The 23427-nt window shown below is 41.0% G+C and overlaps 1 protein-coding gene across 2 annotated transcripts in view; it reads left to right on the top strand.

The window, feature by feature from the left end:
* The window catches only part of CDK19 (cyclin dependent kinase 19), a 252857-nt gene that overhangs the window by 120253 nt on the left and 109177 nt on the right, over positions 1–23427 (top strand). Inside the window, exons 3-4 of one of the 2 annotated variants that reach the window (XM_073675858.1) lie at positions 11–121; positions 6183–6323. In XM_073675858.1, the coding sequence (XP_073531959.1) occupies positions 11–121; positions 6183–6323 (252 nt within the window). The remainder of the gene's footprint in view (positions 1–10; positions 122–6182; positions 6324–23427) is intronic. The other variant, XM_073675859.1, reaches the window with a different exon arrangement.

The raw sequence follows: 23427 nt of genomic DNA, 5'->3' as shown, positions 1-23427 counted from the left end.
CTTCATATAGCTGTTACGTGAGTTGAAGCATCCAAATGTGATTACTTTACAGAAAGTATTCCTGTCTCACAGTGACAGAAAAGTTTGGCTACTGTTTGATTATGCAGAACATGATTTATGGGTAAGTTTGTATATTACTTACTTTCAATTTTGAAATCATTGTGTGCCACTATTGATTCTGTAAATCTAATTATGATGAAATTTATGAAAGCCGATGCACTTTGGTTTACAATTTTTTTCTGATGAATCAGCCCCTGTGGAATCCCAATAATGCTAGGACTCTATGACCCCAGAGGAGCTTGGGACTGCCCCCATGACTCTATCCGTTTAATGTACATACAGTGCACACTGCATTATACATTTATAGACATAATTCTGAAACACCTACTTTTGACTTGGGCATTTTTAGGAACCTTTTCCAAAGCAGTATAAGGATATTGTGGTGGTTTAGTTGCAGAAATGGTAGTGAAAGCTTTGCATTAAATACATCTAATTCAATGCATTATCCTGCATTATTGATCCAAAGAATGATGAAGGCAACACTAGGCTAATTATAGGCATATTAAGAAGTTAAACAAATCCTTACTCCAAGATTTGTCATAATACATTCCTGGATCAGTTACTCATGATAAAGAGGACCTTTCACCAAATTTTTCATGTTGAACAGGATTCAATATGTGATAGTGGCCGCAGCGCGGAATAAAACGTATTTTGTTTTGATTTATTTAGTCTTTCCATTGTGGAGATATTAGCAATCAAATTTTGGGCACCTAATGAGTTAAGACCCACTTAAAGGAAAGAAAAACTCACCCCTACCATAGCTTAGAGCGGATTTCGTTTGATACATAGAATAACTGAAAGCCCTAATTTCCTGGTCTAAATGCCTGCATAAGTCAGAGTGGGAGAGGGGCAGTGCTGTGTGTGACATGTAAATCATAGCCCTGATTTCACTGCAGATGGATTACAAGATGCTTGAATACATCACACATAAGTGTGATAACTGACACACTCAGTAATCAGAAGAGCTAATAGAAGGGTTTGTAATGTGACACAGCTAAACTCAGCTGCACTTGCACCTCTTTCCACTCTCACTTGAGCAGGAGGTCAGACCAGGAGATCAGAGCTGTATCATTACATCTCAGATGCTGAGACATCTGCTCCACGCTATGAGGGCATCTTCTTCTTTCCTTTGAGTGTTGCTGCCTGCTTATGATAGGTAAACATCATATAGGGAGAACTACACACCCCCAGTGAAAACTGTCTGATAGCACCCATTTAGAATAAAAAAAAATAATAATAATAAATAAAATAATAATAAAAAAAGTTAACTTGTTAGGTGCCAAATACATTGATTGCTAATATCTCTGCAACGGAGAGGCGAAATGAAAAAAAAAAAAGTTTTATTCCACCCTGTAGCTGCTATTACATTGTAACAGACAAAAAATGAGCTGCACTGTATTAATTGTCAAGTCTGACCCATATGCAATTTTAAATATAGTACAACAGCAAGAAAAGGTGCATACAAAAGGTAATTTATCAAGAAATATATATTTGTAAAGTTTATTATCAGCTAGACACTGATCAAAAATAAAAAAAAACATTTTAAAAGTTTAAACTGCCGATTTTGCAAGTTTTCCCACCTGCAAAGAATGGAGAGGTCTGTGTGACATGCAGAAGTAGTTCTGTTGCACAGTGTGACATGCAGAAGTAGTGCTGTTGCTTTAAAATCATTCAGCAACTATTAGAAGTAACACAAGCTCAGGAGACAGGAAGTGTTGTGCTCCAGAAGCATCCAGCAACTAGGGGAGTTAACACAGTCACCGGAGAAGGGGAGTGTTTTAGCAGAGCCCTAGGTGGATTGTGGGGAAGTTGTTTACTGTCTGGTCAGAGCCGGAGAGAAAGGTGGCTTATGATCTGTATCTCACAGAAGGCAAGGGAACAGAATTCAGGTCAGGAGGGAAGCTAAACAAAGGTCAGTTAGACTCCCTGAGCTAACAGTGTGGAGTATTATCGGCCAGGAAGATAAAGACTGGAAGGAAGACTATCATAGTGATCATCTCCCTCATCACACCCTTCCCTCCTCCATCTCCATGTAGGATAAAGAATACTGTGTACTATTGAGTCCTTGTGAAGGAAAAGCCTGTGGTTGTGTATGCATCAAAACTGTGCTACTGGATAATAGACTTTGTACTGCTGTGCTGCAAAGGAGACTGTACTGTTGTTACTGGAGCCTGTTGCTCAAAGAGACATTTGCATTGCACTGGCCATGCCTCATTAAATGTTACTGTTCTACTGTTTATGAAGATTCTTGTCAGATGTGTCTGGTCAGCAACTGAATCTATCGTGTGTCTGAGAGAAGCTGCAGGCTATGGTCGCCCTGAGTAACGGTTCCCCCAGGATTCCAACGAATTCATGTAACCGGTCTCACCCCTATCTGAACTTAGGCGGCGTGCGTGTAACATCTGTAATTTTTATCATAGGTACACTTCAACTAAGAGAGAGAGAATTCAAAAATAAAAAACAGAAAATCACATTGTATGATTTTTAAATAATTAAATTGCATTCTATTACATGAAATAAGTATTTGATCACCTACTAACCAGCAAGAATTCTGTCTCTCACAGACCTGTTAGTGTTCCTTTAAGAAGCCCTCCCACTCTGCACTCATTACCTGTATTAATTGCACCTGTTTCAACTCATTACCTGTATAAAAGACACCTATCAACACACTCAATCAATCACACTCCAACCTCTCCACCATGAGCCAGACCAAAGAGCTGTCTAAACACTCCAGGGGCAAAATTGTAGACATGCACAAGGCTGGGATGTGCCACAATACAATTGGCAAGCAGCTTGTTGAGAATGCAACAACTGCTGGCACAATTATTAGAAAATGGAAAAAGCACAAGATGATTGTCAATCTTCCTCGGTCTGGGGCTCCTTGCAAGATCTCGCCTCTTGGGGTAAGGATGATTCTGAGAAAGGTCAGAAATCAGCCCAGAATTACATGGGAGGACCTGGTCAATGATCTGAAGAGAGCAGGGACCACAGTCTCAAACATTACCGTTAGTAACACACTAAGCCGTCATGGATTTAAATCCTGCAGGGCACGCAAGGTCCCCCTGCTAGCGCCAGCACATGTCCAGACCCGTTTGAAGTTCGGCAATGGCCATCTGGATGATCCAGAGTAGACATGGGAGAAAGTCATGTGGTCACATGAGACCAAAATAGAACTTTTTGGTATCAACTCCACTCACTGTGTTTGGAGGAAGAAGAAGGAGTACAACCCCAAGAACACCTTCACAACCGTGAAGCATGGAGGGGGAAACATCATACTTCGGGCATTCTATTCTGCAAAGGGGATAGGACGACTGCACTGTATTGAAGGGAGGATGGATGGGGTCATGTATCTCGAGATTTTGGCCAACAACCTCTTTCCCTCAGTAAGAGCATTGAAGATGACGACTCGCGGCTGGATCTTCCAGCATGACAATGACCCGAAACACACAACCAGGGCAACGAAGGAGGTTCTACAAGAAGCATTTCAAAGTCCTGGAGTGGCCTAGCCAGTCTCCATACCTGAACCCAATAGAAAATCTTTGGAGGGAGCTGAAACTCAATATTGCCCAGCAACAGCCCCGAAACCTGAAAGATCTGATGAAGATCTGTATGGAAGAGTGGGCCAAAATCCCTGCTGCAGTTTGTGCAAACTTTGTAAAGGACTACAGGTAAAGTCTGACCTCTGTAATTGCAAACAAAGGTTTCTGTACCAAATATTAAGTTCTGTTTTTATATTGTATCAAATACTTATTTAATGCAATAAAATGGAAAATAAATATGTAAAAATCATACAATGTGATTTTTGTTTTTTTCTTTTTAGATTCTGTATCTCACAGTTGAAGTGTACCTACGATAAAAATTACAGACCTCTCCATTCTTTGAAGGTGGAAAAACTTGCAAAATCGGCAGTATATCAAATACCTATTTTCCCCACTGTATATATTGTGTAGAAAATTTTATCAACATGTGAATAGTAAGGTGAAACATGGCCATCCTTTGTTTCTAGAATCCAGAGAGAATGAAGAGAATGCATATATTATTTGCCTGCCCTTTTAAATAAAGAACAAGCAATTATATAAAACAGTATATGCAAATAAAGAGATAAATAAAATTCATGAGGAATGTATGTAAGGGATACTACAAGAAATGGAGAGTAGTCCAAAAAGGTACAAGAAGTCTGGTAGACTCCTAGAGAGGAAGAGGAGATGGAGAAGTGTAAATACGAGTGAAAAAAAATGCCTATGCAATGTGTGCAGAATGAGTATGTGCATGCTTAGGCAAGAATGCATATATGTAAAACTAATATATAATTTACATAAAGTCTAATGTAAAAAACGCAGTAACCAGGATGAATGCATTAGTTGTATTTCTTAGGCTGCGTGCCCACGATCAGGAATAGCAGCATTTTGAACGCAGCTCACCTGCACTGTGTCCAAAACGCTGCATTCCACATTACAAGCACAGTGGATGGGATTATACCACAGCTACTGGCCAGGAAAGGAAGCAAAAGAGTATACAGACATTACAGTATTGTGAGATAAAACATTTCCCTGCTTGTTTAAAAACAATGTTTTACTTCACAGAAAGAATCATTTGCAGTCACAAGCTGTAATGTCTGTATACTCATTTTCTCCCCCCTGCCCAGGAGATGTGGTATGATCAGACCATGTTCCTGTACATGGTCAGACACAGCCATTACACAGTACACAGCAGGGGAACATTTATAAGATTATCTCAGCACAGGAACATTTTTTAACACATCTAATTGTGGAACTTCTTTTTATTCCAAGATCTATTAATTAAAATATACTTTGTTTGTGGGACAACCCTTTTAAGTAATCTATTATTTATATCTACTTGTAATGGTACATATTTTCAAAAAGACATCCATGCCCCATATAAAATAATTAAAAATAGATCTCTTGGTTTAAAGGGAATATGTCATGACTATTCAGCAACCCAAACTGTTTATATTGTCATGTAGCTCTTTGAAAGATAAGCCAAGCTATACCTCTGGTTTATAAAATCTACTGCTCTATAACTGAAAAAACAACTTTTTAATCCATATGCAAATGAGGCTGGGGTGATCTAGGTGTGATCTGGTCACTTTCAGAGCCTCTGTCTTTCTGGGTCTATTTGCCACCTAGTGTCACTTTCTGCTTGAGTGACTGCTCACTGGCTATGAAGTCAAGCCAATGAGCAGTCCATCAAGCAGAGGAAGGTGGCACTAGGCAGAGAATAGAGGCAGAGATTGACAAAGTGCTCAGATCACCACGCCCAGAGCACTATAGCCATATTTGCATAAGAATTAAAACAGGTTTTTGGGGTTTTTTTTGTTATGGAGCAGTGGATTTTTATGAATGATTGACTTACCTTTTGTAAGTGACAATGTAAGTGGATTTTGTGTGTGGGCGTTGATCATGACAGATTCCCTTTAATATACTGTCCTATGTAATGCATCTTTTTGGTAGCCAAATTGGTGCAAAATGAAAACACTGTGCACACAATTGACTCCAGTGTATTCATGAGAAGAAAGCTCTCTGCAGTGTCTGACAGGCTTCCGTGTACATGTGCAATCACAGTCCAGTGAGGTTGGGAGTAGAGTCAACCTTTAAGACCTGGAATAGGCCAAGGGCAATGGAAGTATCCTGCGCTGTTGAACAAATGACAAACCAAGACAGGATAAAGGAATCGTGGTTTATTGTCTTCGCGTTTCAGTCACTCTGAGTACTTCTTCAGGACAACCACACAGGTTGTTGTCCTGAAGAAGGAGTCGGAGTGACTCTGAAACGCATTGACCATAAACCACTATTCCTTTAACCCGTCTTGGTTCATCATTTGTTCAGCAGCGCAGGATACTTCCATTGCCCTTGGCCTATTCCATATACTACTCTGTGGAAGCTGTAGCAGCTGGAATTCATGCATTTCTAGGTGGTTGTGTTGCACACAATCCCATGAGATGAGCACATTTACCCTTTGTTTCCTCTTTACTACTTGGATAACACCCTACTGTGCTTCTGCGTTTTTTTATCAGGCTTTAAGACGTAACATTTTGCTCTCTTACAGATATTTTTTTAGATCTGTGATATATTTGAATACCAAAATATGTGTTTACATTATAGCATATCATCAAGTTTCATCGTGCCTCAAAAGCAAATAAGAAGCCCATGCAGCTACCTCGATCAATGGTGAAATCTTTGCTATACCAGATTCTGGATGGAATTCATTATCTGCATGCAAACTGGGTACTACATCGAGACCTGGTAGGCAGTCACAATCTAGATCTCAGTATGATGTGTTAAGCAGTATATGGGACTGGATCAAATTAGGAATATTATATAGGAAATTGTATTTAATTTTTACTGTTAAAGGGAATTTGTCAGCAGGTTTTTGCTACCTAATCTGAGAGCAGCCTGATGTAGGCAAAGAGAAGCTGAATCCAACGATGTAAAGTATCACTTAAATTACTGGGTGCTGCCATTCTCACACAATCAGAACTTTTAAAATTAGCAATGAATCAGAGCTGAAAAGCTAACCCAAATAACTAACCCTGCCCACACCAGGCTCTGTATATACAATGTCCATAGACAGTGAGCTACTTATCACAGGATGGGCGGGTTGGACCAAGGCTCACAAGACCATCTAGTCACAGCAAAGCAATGATAACCTACTGGGGCTAAAACAATAGATTGATAAGAGAGGCATTGCTGAAATCTGTGTTTTAGCCCCTACCTCATGTTGTCTTCAGATTACATAGCAAAAACCTGCTGACAGATTCCCTTTAATAATATGAAGGGCCCCAATGTGTGAAGAATTATTATTTTTTTTAATTCCAGATATATTTTCGTTAAAATATAGTTTTATTCGACTGTAGAAGAAATTATTGAAATCTTTAGCCCCTGGAGCACACCTAATAAGCCGAAATTCCCTTGACATTTCTGCAGCTTACTTATCAGCTTTGCTACGCAGCCTAGGACAGAGTCACAGGACTCTGGAATTAATAACAGCTCTATTATAACGTTGGGGGTCTAAATAAGGCAAGATCGCAACCTTATGTACGCAGATAAGTTCTGCATGTATAACCCGGGGTCCCTCTGTAGCCACTGGAATAAAGGGTTGAGCTACCTGGAGACTCTTCAGTGGAGAGGTGATAATTTATGGAGACTGATATACCTTTTTAAATAGGGCAGAATATTAAAATCTTAGCCCCTAATGACCACTAATTCAGTTTTACAGTGTCTGTTAAGAAGAATTATACTGTTGATGCTCCATGGCATTGTAACACAGGTACTTTAGATGCAGTGACACAGAAACACAGAGCAGCCAGTACAGGGTTAAATAACAAGGGGGATTTACTGTAACAGGGTCAATCTCCATGCAGGGAGTAACAGGGAATATATGGGGACAACAAGGAAGTAGCAGGGAATATGCTATAACTGACAATCCACAGTTGGGCTAGATGTAGCAGAGTCGACACGGTTGTAATCGGCAGTTTTTTCACTTAGCTGACTCTTCTGACTCTCCTCACAAGGCAGTTGCCGGCTGGTGCCAGCGTTGCTTTCTTCCGGCTTCCCCGCCTACACAATGCTCCGTCTTCTGGCGGCAGCGGGCGGTCTCCGGTTTGACCCGCTGAGCCCCTAGTCCATAACAGTGCACCTTACTTGTTCGGCTCCAGGGATCTTGTATCTCTTCTGCCTCTAGTCGGGCTTGACTCCCACTGTCCACTGCCGCTTTTCTCGCGCAAAAACTCCTTTTCCACCCTCTTGCTAGACACGAGCTCAGCTCCCCGGTCACCTGACTCCTCAGCTCTCTCTTTGGACACACCTCCAGCTTCCCGGTCACCTGACTCCTGTCTCGCAGTCTGTCTTCCCCCTGCAACAAGAGGCACGGCCCCGGCAGTTCAAGATCCCTTGTTCTGAAAGTACTTACACCCTCATCTTTTCCCTTACAGCATAAACACCAAAATACCCATGTGAAGTGGGTTTTCTGGTATATAATGATAACTGAGGTCCTGCTCTAGTAATGGAGATTAAAGATAACGTAGAGTTCAGAAGTTTAACCCCCTATGTGCTGTCAATAGTGCTGCATCATCTAAGTGATTTCAGACTCCCTCTATTACCCCATCAGGTGAACTTCACAATAATGTAACATCTCATGTTATGATGTAGTCTTCCTCCATGCCACAGTAAAGACCATAAAAATTAAGACATTAACTAACAACAATTACTGTTTAATTAAAGGATTCAATAAGATGGTCTAAGGCTATGTGCACATGAAGCGTTTTTGCCGCGTTTCGCTGCGAAAACGCTTCCCAATCAGTCTGCCAGCTAATCCTCAAGATTACCATTGCGGAAAAAAACGCAGCATGTCCATTCTTTACACTTTTCTGCCGCAAATTCACGCCCATTGGCTTGAATTGAACCACAGCAAATCCGCAGGTATAATTTCTATACCTGCGGATTTGCTGCATTTCAATTAAAGCCAATGGGCACGAATTTGTGGCGGAAATGCGCTGCGGGTGGTACCCAGGTCGGCAGAAGACGACTACTACTCTTCCCATCCGACCGCTGATAACAGCGAGAGCGGCTCAGCTAGGGGGAGAAGTAGTCTGCTCTGCCAAGCCGGTGTGCCCGCGGTAAAAAAAAGAAAAAAAAAGTTGCAAAAAACAAAACACTATACTCACGTGTCCGGCGTCCCCTGGTGTCCTCTTGGTTCTCGCGATGTTCACGGCGATGCGATGCTCCCAGCGGTACGCTGCGGGGAGCGCGCTCCCTCCCAGCAGTGTACTGCGCTGCCTGGACCTGTGGTCACCTGAGCAATCAGCTGATCGCTCACATGACCTCACCGTGGGAACATTATTCTGAAGAATGTTCCCATGGTAGTGAGCTCACCGGGGCTGATCAGCTGATCTTCAGCTGATGAACCCCAGTGACCTCACTCCTGCAACAGCAATGTATACTAACGAATGATTTTACACTCCTGTCAGTATACATTGCTGTCTTCTACAGCAGTGACATCAGTGATTGCTAATGTCACTGCTGTAGAAGTGACCCGGATCACCGAGGAACAATAGTGACGGAATCGTGGACTGCGTCATGATGCGCCATTTCTGGGAATGCTGAGGCATATTATTAATCGCCGCAGAGGGGGCTAGTATTTATGGCCCCTTCCCTGGCTATTAATATCAGCCCGCAGCTGTCTGTTTAGCATTTTCTGGTTAGATTTTATAGGGGGACCCCACGTCAATTTTTTTCTGGGTTCCCCCTGTAATCTAGCCAGTAAAGGCTAAACAAATAGCCGCTTTTTGGATGCAGCAAAAATACGCTGTGTCCAAAGCGCTGCTGAGTGCTATTCGTGGGGACGTAGCGGCTAGCGAAACAGCTGTGAACTGTTAATAATGGCCAGGGACCATGATAATGGCACCTTCCTACACTGTGTGCAGAATTATTAGGCAAATGAGTATTTTGATCACATGATACTTTTTATACATGTTGTCCTACTCCAAGCTGCATAGGCTTGAGAGCCAACTACCAATTAAGTAAATCTGGTGATGTGCATCTCTGTAATGAGGAGGGGTGTTGACTAATGACATCAACACCCTATATAAGGTGTGCTTAATTATTAGGCAACTTCCTTTCCTTTGTCAAAATGGGTCAGAAGAGAGATTTGACGGGCTCTGAAAAGTCCAAAATTGTGAGATGTCTTGCAGAGGGATGCAGCAGTCTTGAAATTTCCAAACTTTTGAAGCGTGATCACCGAACAATCAAGCGTTTCATGGCAAATAGCCAACAGGGTCACAAGAAGCGTGTTGGCCAAAAAAGGCGCAAAATAACTGCCCATGAATTGAGGAAAATCAAGCGTGAAGCAGCCAAGATGCCATTCGCCACCAGTTTTGCCATATTTCAGAGCTGCAATGTTACTGGAGTATCAAAAAGCACAAGGTGTGCGATACTCAGGGACATGGCCAAGGTAAGGAAGGCTCAAAAACGACCACCTTTGAACAAGAAACATAAGATAAAACGTCAAGAATGGGCCAAGAAATATCTTAAGACTGATCTTTCAAAGGTTTTATGGACTGATGAAATGATTGTGACTCTTCATGGGCCAGATGGATGAGCCAGAGGCTGGATCAGTAAAGGGCAGAGAGCTCCACTCCGACTCAGACGTCAGCAAGGTGGAGGTGGGGTACTGGTATGGGCTGGTATCATCAAAATGAACTTGTGGGACCTTTTTGGGTTGAGGATGGAGTGAAGCTCAACTTTCAGACCTACTGCCAGTTTCTGGAAGACAACTTCTTCAAGCAGTGGTACAGGAAGAAGTCGGTATCGTTCAAGAAAAACATGATTTTCATGTAGGACAATGCTCCATCACATGCATCCAACTACTCCACAGCGTGGCTGGCCAGTAAAGGTCTAAAAGAAGAAAAAGTAATGACATGGCCCCCTTGTTCACCTGATGTGAACCCCATAGAGAACCTGTGGTCCATCATAAAATGTGAGATCTACAGGGAAGGGAAACAGTATACCTCTCGGAACAGTGTCTGGGAGGCTGTGGTGGCTGCTGCACGCAATGTTGATTGAAAAAAGATCAAGCAACTGACAGAATCTATGGATGGAAGGCTGTTGAGTGTCATCATAAAGAAAGGTGGCTATATTGATCAGTAATTGTTTTGTTTTTGCATGTCAGAAATGTTTATTTCTAAATTTTGTGCACTGATATTGGCTAACCTGGTGAAAATAAACAAGTGAGATGGGATTATATTTGGTTTTTATTAAGTTGCCTAATAATTCTGCACAGTAATAGTTACCTGCACAAACTGATATCCTCCTAAGATAGCCAAATCTAAACAAAAAAACACTCCAACTTCCAAAAATATTAAGCTTGGATATTTATGAGTCTTTTGGGTTGATTGAGAACATAGTTGGTGATCAATAATAAAAATAATCCTCTAAAATATAACTTGCCTAATAATTCTGCACAAAGTGTAGGTTAAAAATAGCAGCTCACAGCTGCCCCAGAAATGACATGAATGGAAATGCTAATGACAATGGGCAAATGGGATTAGCTGACACCTAGTTCTTTTATTTGGTGATGACCAGGTGTCAATCAGACCCTTTCATCACCAAACCTAATTAAAGTAAAGTAAAGAGTTAAATAAACACACAGACACAGAGTAAACACTTTATTTAAAATACATCAGACACATTCTTTAACCCCTTTACTACCCAAGGTGGTTTGCGCCTTAATGACCAGGCCAATTTTTACAATTCTGACCACTGTCACTTTATGAGGTAATTACTCTGGAATACTTCAACGGATCCCCCTGATTCTGAGATTGTTTTTTCGTGACATATTGTACTTCATGACTGTGGTAAAATTTCTTCGATATCACTTGCGTTTATTTGTGAAAAAAACGGAAATTTGGCGAAAATTTAGAAAATTTAGCAATTTTCAAAATTTTAATTTTTATGCCCTTAAATCAGTGAGATATGTCACACAAAATAGTTAATAAATAACATTTCCCACATGTCTACTTTACATCAGCACAATTTTGGAACCATTTTTTTTTTTTTATTAGGGAGCTATAAGGGTTAAAAGTTGACCAGCGAGTTCTCATTTTTCCAACAAAATTTACAAAACCATTTTTGTAGGGACCACATCGCATATGAAGTCACTTTGAGGGATCTTTATGACAGAAAATACCCAAAAGTGACACCATTCTAAAAACTGCACCCCTCAAGGTGCTCAAAACCAGATTCAAGAACTTTATTAACCCTTCAGGTGCTTCACAGGAATTTTTGGAATGTGGAAGAAAAAGTGAACATTTAACTTTTTTCACAAAATTGTTACTTTAGATGCAATTTTTTTTATTTTCGCAGGGGTAACAAGAAAAAATGGACCCCAAAATTTGTTGTGCAATGTCCCCTGAGCACTCGGATACCCGATATGTGGGGAAAAAACACTGTTTGGGCACACGGCAGGGTTCGGAAGGGAAGGAGCACCATTTGGCTTTTTGATTGTAAAATTTGCTTGAATAATTAGTGGACGTCATGTTGCGTTTGGAGAGCCCCTGATGTGACTAAACAGTGGAAACCCCCCACAAGTGACACCATTTTGGAAACTAGACCCCTCGGAACTTATCTAGATGTGTGGTGAGCACCTTGAACCCCCAGGTGCTTCACAGAAGTTTATAACATTGAGCCGTAAAAATAAAATTTTCACATTTTTCCCACAAAAGTGTTTTTCAGCCCCCAATTTTGCATTTTCATAAGGGTAACAGGAGAAATTGCACCATGCAGTTTGTTATGTGATTTCTCCTGAGTAAGCAGATACCCCATATGTGGGGGAAAACCACTGTTTGGGTGCATGACAGGGTTCGGAAGGGAATGAGCGCCATTTGCCTTTTTGATTGTAAAATTTGCTTGAATAATTAGTGGACGTCATGTTGCGTTTGGAGAGCCCCTGATGTGACTAAACAGTGGAAACCTCCCACAACTGACACCATTTTGGAAACTAGACCCCTCAGGGAACTTATCTAGATGTGTGGTGAGCACCCTGAACCCCCAAGTGCTTTACAGAAGTTTATAACATGGAGCCGTGAAAATAAAAAAATCAAACTTTTTCCACAAAAATGATGTTTTAGCCCCAATTTTTTTATTTTCACAAGGGTAAAAGGAGAAAATGGACCCCAAAAACTTTTGTGCAATTTCTCCTGAGTACGCCAATACCCCATATGTGGGGAAAATACAGTGTTTGGGCGCACGGCAGAGTTCAGAAGGGAAGGAGCACTGTGTGACTTTTTGAACGCAAAATTGGCTGGAATCAAGAGCGGATGCCATGTCTCGTTTCGAGAGCCCCTGATGTGCCTAAATAGTGGAAACTCCCCACAAGTGACCCCATTTTGTAAACTACACCCCTCAAGGATTTTATCAAGGGGTATAGTGAATATTTTTAACCCAGAGGTACGACACAGAATTTGATAACATTAGGTCATCATATCGAATAAGTTGTCATTAGTCTCGAGCTCAAGTGCTCGCTACTTGAGTTTGCATCGGGTACTCAGGTATGCATCACGTATCGCGGGTGCTCAAGTGACATGCTTGAGTCCTCGCCCACATGTTTCACGGTTATTAGACACCCAAAATAAAACATGCGGGGATCGCTCGTGCATGGCAGGCAATCCCCGCAAGTTTTTTTTGGCCGCGAAGCATATGGGGCGGAGACTCGAGCATGTCACTTGAGCACCCGCGATACTCAGTGCATATCCGAGCACCCGATGCAAACTTAAGTAGCGAACAGTTGTGCTCAACACTAGTCACCATATCGTCATCTTTTTTTTTTTGCTTTTGAAAAAAATACCCTAGCCCAACTTTAGCACAACCCTAACCCTAGCCCAACCATAACCCCAACCCTAGCCCAACGCCAACCCTAACCCTAGGCCAACCCTAGCCCAACCCTAACCCCAACCCTAGCCCAACCCTAACCCTAGCACAACCCTATGCCCTAGAGTTTATTTTTTACGCCGTTCCTCTTGCGGTATAAGTGATTAGATGACTTTATTCTTCGTGTCGGTGCGATTCCAGTGATACCAGAATCATATTGGGTTTTTATGATTGACATCTGTCACACACTAAAAAACACATTTTTTTTGTAAATTCTAGTTTTTGCATCGCCATATTTTGAGAGCTATAATTTTTCCATATTTTTGCCGACAGAGTCATATGACGGCTTGTTCTTTGCGGGATCAGTTGACGTTTTTATTGGTGCCATTTTCAGGCACGTGACATTTTTTGATCAATTTCTATTCCGATTTCTGGGAGGCAGAATAAACAAAAACCAACAATTCAGGAATTGTTTTTTTTTATGCTGTTCCGCGTATGGTAAAATTGATAAGGTAGCTTTATTTTTTGGGTCAGTACGTTTACAGCGGTACCGCATTTATATTGTTTTTCTATGTTTTGGCACTTTTACACAATAAGGCTATGTGCCCACGATGCAGAAAAGCTCCGGATTTTTTCCTGAGCTTTTCTGCATCTCCCTGGCAGAAAAAACGCATGCGGATTGTACATGCATTTTTCCTGCCACGGACAAGCGGAAGTAAAGCGTTCTTCACATGCATTTCCGCATGCGGGTTGTCAAGCTCTTTCCAAGCGATTTTAGCATCACTTGGAAAGTGCTTGACAACTTGATCACACCATATAAATCCATGCAACCGGCATGTATTTATATAGTGTGACCGAAAGAATGGTAAAAAATAAAAAATAAATATTATACTTACCTTCCGATGGCCCCCGATGTCTTTATCCGATGCCTCCTGACTTTCCGGCAGCTCGCGGTACACTAGCTCAGCGGTCGCCTGACCCGTCACATGACTAAATGACGTCATGGCAGGTCCTTGAGTCCACCGCGAGCTGCCGGCAAGCCAGTACGCATCGGATAAAGACACTTTGGGCCATCAGAAGGTAAGTATAATATTTATTTTTTATTTTATTATTCTTTTTTTTTTACAGGTACTATGGTACCCGGATCCGGAGGAAAGTCTCCTCTTCTCCAAACACGGGTACCATCCGCACATTGAAACGCATGGAATCCGCATGTACAGATGCAGTGATGTGGATTCCATGCGTTCCAATGCAAGTCAATGGCGGCGAAAACGCTGCGCTTCTGCAAAATAATTGGTAGTGCTGCGTATTTTTCCGCAATGATAATCCGCAGCGGAAATTTCCGCAGCATGTGCATAGCACATGCGGATTATCATTGAGAAACATGGCAGACCTTCTGCCAAGCGTTTTTTAAGCGTTTCTGCAGCGGAATTGCCTCTGCGTAAATGCTTGATAAACGCATAGTGGGAACACAGCCTAAAAGCTATTTTATAGAAAAAAAATTTTTTTTGCATCACTTTATTCTGAGAGCTATAACTTTTTTATTTTTCGGCTGATGGAGCTGTATGGCAGCTTGTTTTTTGCTGGACAAGATGACGTTTTCAGCGGTACCATTTTTATTCATATTCATCTTTTTGATCTCATGTTATTCCATTTTTTGTTTGGCTGTATGATAATAAACCATCGTTTTTTGCTTTTTTTTTTTTACCGTATTCACTAAAGGGGTTAACTAGTGGGACAGTTTTATAGGTCCGGTCATTCTGGACACGGCGATACCAAATATCTGTACTTTTATTGTTTTTTTTGTTTTTTTCATAATAATATTTATTGATGGGTACATTATATTTTTATTTTTGGTGGATTATTTTTTCTTTATTTTTTTTTTTTATTTTTACACATTTTTAAACACTTTTTTTACTTTTATACTTTGTCCCACTATGGGACTTTCACTTTTTTAATTCTGATCTCTTGTATAGCATAGGGATGGAGGACCATCCCTGTGCTATACAGGCTGTCAGCGCTGCAGATGCAGAAGTTACTTTGGTCATGCACTGCGCATGACCAAAGTATCTTCCTGCTGTCTGGTGACCCGGATGTTGTCATGACGGGACCGCTCCCAGCACATAGAACCGCCTGTGTGTGGGCGCGATTGCCATGACGTACTAATATGTATCTGGCTCTTAAGTCCCAGGGCGCAGATACTTATTAGTATGTCTTGGGCTTTAAAGGGGATAATCATTTAAATTAACCAATATACTCACCCCAGTTATGACGGTAATCCAAGGGTTTAAGCAATGTCCCACCAAATAAATTTATTTCGCTCCAAAAAGCATTCATTGATGTACAAAAACGCTTAAAAAAACACATAAAAAAACACGGCAAAATCGCACCAAAACTGCAACGGTTTTACCGCAGCGTTTTTCTTGCCAAGGAGATGCAGAAACGCTCAGAAAATTGCAGCTTCAAATCCTGAACGTGCGCCCATAGCCTAACACCAGATAAAAAATCCCCCCTAATAAAATATTAGATACTTTTTATTGAATATACGTAAAAAAATATATGCAGGAAATAAATAAATATCACCATATCCAAAGAGAAAAAATCCAATCATTCAAGAGGACAATTTATAAAGGAAAACATGGCAAGATGACCATTATCCTTTCTCTGTACAACCCTAAGAAAAGAAACTACCTAACCACAGAAGTTGGCACCCTAATAGGAATCGCATGAAAAACCGATCCCACTCGTAGGGTAGGTCATCAATGTTAAAGTAATGGACAACATCTTTAAGTTTAAGTGTTTCATCTACATTTATGCAGTTTCCAGACTGCATGGACGTCAGCCATGCTGCAAACTAGTTCTTTTACTCCATAAATCTTACATTCAGTGGCGCTGCATGTGAATGTTTGTGTATATGTATAGTTATGGAAATAGTCATATCTAGGTCAGGAAAGATTTATGTTGGTGTATTTCTCACCCTAAAAATGTCATTTTCTGTGATAAATCTTTTCGACCTGTTTTTGTGTATATCTGGGACACATGGCAGGTTCCACATAAGGCACAGCCATAAATACACCCTGAACTAGTTTTCGATGGTATTTGTGTTTGGACCAATAAAAGGGACTCTATATAACCTGGGATATCTGAATGCTTTCAGTGCCCTCTCTTAATGCTTAGATTTTTTTACGCAAAGTTTCTCTTTCAACAACTAGATTTCATCTTTCCAAAATCTTGGAATATGCAATTTCGGTCATGATGCAGTACCAAATATCCATCATAGAGCTACCTGTAAGTATAGCTGTCATGTACAAAAGGTAAAAAGGTACCAAAGATGAACAATGGAGGGGCTGTACACTCCCTGACAGAAGTTCTGTCGCTTATCCATGTTATGTAAATAAAAGCTTATAACCTGACGTTAAATTCATCCATTGGTTTTATAAATTACTCTTTTGAAAGCTGAAATCCTCCCAAATTTGGTTTAGGATAAGAAAATAAATTGGCATCAATGCTGAAATATTGATCATTTAATGAACACAGAATGGTCAGATTTTGGTAAGACAAAAGTTTTGTCGCCCACAAAAAGTAATGTGATATTCAAACAAATAATTATCTTAAAATACAAATATATGTGGCATAACATTGGTGAATGAAGTTCTGGTGCTATTAGAGTCATATTTAATATTGTGTGCGACTTCCATGAGCTTGAAGGACTGCATCCATGCGGTTCAACAATGATTCATACAATTTATTAATGAAGTCATCAGGAATAGCAAAGAATGCCGTCTTACATGCCTCCCAGAGTTCATCTAGATTCTTTGATTTTCTCTTCCAAGCTTCCTCTTTCATCCTACCCCAAACATGCTCAATGATGTTCATGTCTGGTGACTGGGCTGGCCAGTCTTTGAGCACCTTGATCTTTTTTGCCTGGAGGAACTTTGTTGTAGAGATGGATGTATGAGATGGAGCACCATCCTGCTGCAGAATTTGACCCCTTTTATGATTTGAAATGTAAGAGGTAGCTAATACTACTTGATATTTTAGGCTATTGATATTGCCTTCCACCTTGCAAATGTTTCGCACACCCCCATACTGAATGTAACCCCAGACCATGATCTTCCCACCACCAAATGTAACTGTTTTCTGGGTGTATTTTGGATCCATACGGGCTCCAGTAGGTCTCCTGCAGTATTTGCGGCGGCTGTGGTGTAATTCTACTGAAGATTCATCAGAGAAATCCACCTTCTGCCACTTTTCCAGCGTCCATCTGTTTAGCAGGGTGTGGGACTTTGCAAATGCCACACGTTTTTTATTTGCCTTTTGTTTAGTGCTGGCTTCTGGGCACTGATTCGACCATGGAGGCCATTTCGAGACAGAATCCTACAAACTGTTCTAGTTGACACAGGGAATTGAGGCGACCAGGCCTGTTGGAGCTCTGCTGCAGTGGAAGAGGGGCTTGCTTTGGATTTTCTAACCAAGAAACGTTCCTCCTGAGCAGTTGTCTTGCGGGGTCTGCTGGACCTGGGCATGTCAAACACATCTCCAGTCTTTTCAAATCTTTTTTTAATTCTTTGTACTTGACGCTGAGACACATTAAAGGTGCCAGCCACCTCTGTAGTGGATCTGGTCTTGAGCCTCTTGATAATCAAGGCTTTGGTCGCAGGGTGGATTTTTGGCATTTTGTCAGAGCTCAAGTTGCAGTTCAAGTGAAGGTCTGGGGTGCTGAGTTTCTTTTTATGCACACCCACTAATTAACCGATCATTTACTGAGCACTGGTGAGGATGTAAACTAGGATTGGGTGCATTATATGACCAGGCGACAAAACTTTTGTCTTGTCAAAATCTGACCATTCTGTGTTCATTAAATGATCAATATTTCAGCATTGATGCCAATTTATTTTCTTAACCTAAACCAAATTTGGGAGGGTTTCAGCTTTCAAAAGAGTAATTTATAAAACCAATGGATGAATTTAACATCAGGTTATAAGCTTTTATTTACACAACATGGATAAGCGACATAACTTCTGTCAGGGAGTGTAGTGTATCTTCAGTGATATACATAAATAGGTACATTTGCTGCTTGCTATATGAAGTCCATACTCCGTTTCTAGGCTCCTGCTGTTGGTGCTTATGTTGTTTGATGAAACTCCATGATGTTGGTAATTTTACAGCATAGCTATCAGACGGGTTTTTGGAAAAGTAATTTTTCCATTGCGTTTATAGAAATGTGAGCCACTTCAGTGTAGACTATTTGTGGTGTGCTATCAGAGTTTTGTCATCTGTCTGTGAGTTAGAACAATGAATAATGGACTAAGGAAAGCAGCAAGTAAGTAGGGAATTATTCCCACGGGAATGACATTCTGAGACTATTTTTTGCATGGAATAAGACATTGTTTAATGCCATAACACTATAAAGTACGAGGGTGTTTTGTTCTCGATTCATTCTTTAAAGCGCGCCTTTGTACACCAATTTACAGGTAATGAATAGAGTTCATCTGAAAATCATTACAGCCGGTAGACTTTAGGGCAGAAATCCTTATGTATGACTTTGGTGCTTTGAATTCTGAGAATAGTTATCTTTAAACCCAAAAATTTTCAATTCATTTCATATATGGAAAATTATCCACTGCATTGTAGGTGCGCAACTAAGCCAGTACCTGGGTCTCAGCCCGATTCTGGTATATTCTCCTGATATGCAGTAGATGCACCCTTACCTGTTGGGAGTGCAGGGGTCCTGTGTAAGAGATAATTTTACTTACCCTGAGTTACTATTTATTTATTTTACTTATACAGCGCCATTATATTGTGCAGTGCTTTACAGAAATTATCATCACTGTCCCCACAGGGGCTCACAATCTAAATTCTGTATCATTATGGTTTTTGGATTACGATAAAGAGTGTAATGTATTTCTAAAGTTATCAAACTATTTTACATAAATTGTCTATATATTTCATGTTTACGTTCCTGCTCATTGATCTTCCTTGTGGTTGCACACTGAGTATTTCTGCAATGCTGTTTTTCCAATAAGTACAGATATTTAGTATCTGTTACCGCAGTCAATATAAACTGTAGCAGTAACAACCCCCTTCTAAATTAAAGAAGCACTCCCATCAAAATTTTTATCTTATTAATATATTGCAGTCGGCATATTATATTAGCACTGTGTACTTACAATTGTTCATTTTGTTCTTGTACCCAGTAAACTATTCTCTTCTCCATTAGGTCATTGACATCAGGTGATTAAAAACAGAATAGCTCACTCCTTCTAAGCTCTATGTAGAAACAGGAGGTCAGTTTTCCCTGTTTGAGTCATAAGTCACTGCAAAAGTCCCTGGCACAGGGGAGGAGGGAGCAGCTGGGTCAGGAGTTGAAAGGGGAATGATAAATGTAGGGACAAGAGACTTCCTGTTTCTACATACAGCGGAGAAAAGGGAAGAATTAACTGGTTAGAAAGGCAAAATGAGCAATTGTAAGTACACAGTGCCATATAATATTATGATTACATTATATTAAGAGGATAAAAATTTTGATGGGGGTGCTGCTTTAACAGGAATATATTTGATAGTACAGCATTTTTAGGTTGCATGATTTGGGATACACTGCCATGTTCATGGCTGTGTGCAGTATGAGGACTACAATATATCTCCTGGTAATAGCCCAACTTTATCATTTAAAGCCCCCGTCACACTAAGCGAGATCGCTGCTGAGTCACAAGTTTTGTGACGCAACAGTGACCTCAGTAGCGATCTCGCTATGTTTGACACTTAGCAGCGACCAGGCCCCTGCTGTGAGATCGCTGGTCGTGTCGGAATGGTCTGGACATTTCTTTGATCGTTGAAGCCCCGCTGGGTAGCATGTATCGGTGTGTTTGACACCTTACCAAAGACCTTGTTGACGACTCAGACACAGAAACACATAGGCGTGCATCGTTATACTGATCGTTACGGGTCGCTGCATCGCTGCTGCGTCGTTGGGAAGATCTGACTGTTTGACATCTCACCAGCGACCACACAGCGACGCAGCAACGATCCGTGACAGGTCGTATCGTTGTCGGGATCGCTGTAGCGTCGCTTAGTGTCAAGGGGCCTTTACTTCAAAGCCTAATTATCCCTCCAAACCACCAGGCAAAGAAAACTCCTAACTCTAAAAATCAAATGAGGAGTAGAGTCCATACCTACGTGCACTTCAAGCCGTAGTTGAAACATGCTCCCTCCAGGTATTTGTACATGAGCTCACAGTTTCCACTTTACCAATGAACAGGGAGTGTGAGGAGCCACGTATGGCAGTTTTACTCCAGCAGCAAAAACTGCACCAAATTGTGTCGTTTTGTTGGAGAATTGCTGCACAAGAAATTTGCTGTGGAGCAGATTGTAAATCCACAAAGTGTCCATTTCCACAGCATATCTGCCACAGGTAAACATTCTTTTGAGTAGTTTTTATGTGGAAATATCTGTTTCCAGTTTGTCTACCTTACATATTCTTTTTGCTGTAATTACAGAAATTAGTTTTTACAATGAAACAGATTAAACAGACTCTGCAATAAGACACAAGAATTAATCTAGGTTTCCCTATAACCCAGAATTTTTGATGTGCAATATTAGAACTTAACATGACTTCTCATTTGCCTTCATTTTGCATGTAAGCTAACCACATTGACATTTCAGCCATTTCTATTACTCTGGTACTATTCTGGAATAGCAACATTTTACTGCACTTGTATAATTTTGTTATGAACACAATTTCGGCTAGCTCCATGCTTGCCTTACAAAGCCAAGCTGTGTTCTTTGTTTACCAAAGCAATATTAGTCACTATTCTTTCACTTGCTAAGAACACCATCAGTATTTTCCTGTTTACGAAAAAACAAAAAAAGCATAGACTTCCCTCCATTGAATTGATGCTATTTCATTGTTACCGCCACAGAATATGCTCCGGCAAGATAACAGGCCGTCATTGTTCTGTTCTCAGTCTTCTAATAAAATGTCAACCCTCTCAAAGCTCAATTGTGCATTCTTCACATCTGTACATAAACCTACAATGCCATAATGTGAAGTATACAGGATCAGTGTAACGGTTGTAATGTCTTACCTCTTTATCTTTCAGATTATAAACAATATTCTTTTAACTATATAACCTATGTTTATTTTTTCATCTGCATGTTTTTTGAATTATGTAGAATAATTTTACTGACTTCTAGTTTCCTAAAATCTGAGTGATTAATGAATGTGCCTCTGGAAAAGCCTATGTGAGCTCCATGCACTTCAGTATGGATTTGGTTGTATACACAGAAATGTCCCGCAGTTATGTAAGGGGGAAGACTCAGGTGTAAGTACTTTCAGAGCAAGGGATCCGGAACTGCCGGGGCCATACCTCTTGTTGCAGGGGGAAGACAGACTGCAAGCAGAGGAGTCATGTGACAGGGAAGCAGGGGGTGTGTCGAGAGAGAGAGCTGGGAGGTCAGGTGACAGAGGGACTCCTGAGAGGGAGAGACGAGGACGTTTGCGCGGGAGAGTGGAGCTGAGTCCTGCGCAGCAGAGCAGTGTGAGAGGGTCCAGGCTCCTGACTACAGGACTTGGAGCAAGGGATCCGAGTGCAGTGGACCGGAGGAGTCAAGCTGACTGTAGGGAGAAGAGACGCAGGGTCCATGGAGCTGAGCACGTGAGGTGCCGTGTAATGGACTAGGGGCTCAGCGGGTAAAACCGGAGACCGCCCGCTGCCGCCTGAAGACGGAGCATTGTTTGGGCGGGGAAGCCTGAAGACAGCGTCACCAGCACCAGCTGGCAACTGCCTTGTAGAGGATACAAGTCAGCTAAGTGAAAAAACTGTTGTTTGTTACCGGTTTGACTCTGCTACATCTAGTGAAACTGTAAACTGTCAGTTACAGACTAATACCTGCTACTTCCCCATATTTTCCCCTGTTACTCCCTACGTGGAGATTCATCTTGTTATCATAAACTTTCCCTGTTTATTAACCCTGTATTGGCTGCTCTGTGCTTCTGTGTCACTGCATCTAAAGTACCTGTGTTACAGTTACCTTTTCTCATCCCAAGCATCCAATATTCACTGCATCTGAATTACAGCCCTGATACCCTGATAGTACTGCTGTAGACGAGTATAACCTAAAAAAATAGAAATCCCTTCTGATAGTCTCAAGAGTTCTGGTGATATTTGCTTTTCAAACATGTCTCCCTTTTATACACTTCCATAATTGCTCTGCTCATGAGTGATTACAGAACTAATCCTATCTGAATATATCAGAAGCACATCGTCTTCCTCATTCCATAATATTTAATTTCCAATTTGGAATTTTAGTGAACTTGGAAATCACTGGAAAAGGGGAACTCAATTTTTGTTGAGTTACCGTATATTCCGGCGTATAAGACGACCTGGTGTATAAGACGACCCCCCTACTTTCCTGTTAAAATATAGAGTTTAGGATATATTCACCGTATAAGACTACCCCTTTTCCAACGCATACCAAACACCGGTAAAAATTAAAAAAAAACAGATTTGAATTTAACATGGTCCTTTTTTAATTTAAATTCTTATGACATGCAGGTATATAGCAGGAAAACTGTCACTCATAAACATATTAAAATAGGGGGGACCCCACGTCATTTTTTGGGGGGGTCCCCCATTCTAATAGCTAGTAAAGGCTAGGTATTCAGCTGGGGGCTGATATTAGTAGCCTGGGAAGCTCCGTGGGTATTACCCCCTTCCCAGACTTCAAACATCTGCCCCAGCCGTCTGCTTAACCTCCGCTAGAGACTATAATGATGGTGGATCCCACGCCAATTTTCTTTTTAAAAAATCCTTTATTTTAACACTAAATGACAATTGAGGGGTTAATAAAGATGCAGTCCCTAAATTATTAATTTTGTAATTAATTTTTCCCAAAAATGTTGACGTGGGGCTTCGCCATATTTTTGTGTCCAGCCAGGTACAGCAGGCAGGAACGGGCTGCCCCCAACCACCAGCTGCCTATTTGT

This window comes from Phyllobates terribilis, unplaced genomic scaffold (genome assembly GCF_046119375.1).
Source record: "Phyllobates terribilis strain yellow unplaced genomic scaffold, ASM4611937v1 Scaffold_3__8_contigs__length_932513732, whole genome shotgun sequence".
NCBI lineage: Eukaryota > Metazoa > Chordata > Amphibia > Anura > Dendrobatidae > Phyllobates > Phyllobates terribilis.
The sequence above is the reverse complement of the archived record's forward strand: the minus strand, read 5'-3'. Positions and strand labels throughout refer to the sequence as shown.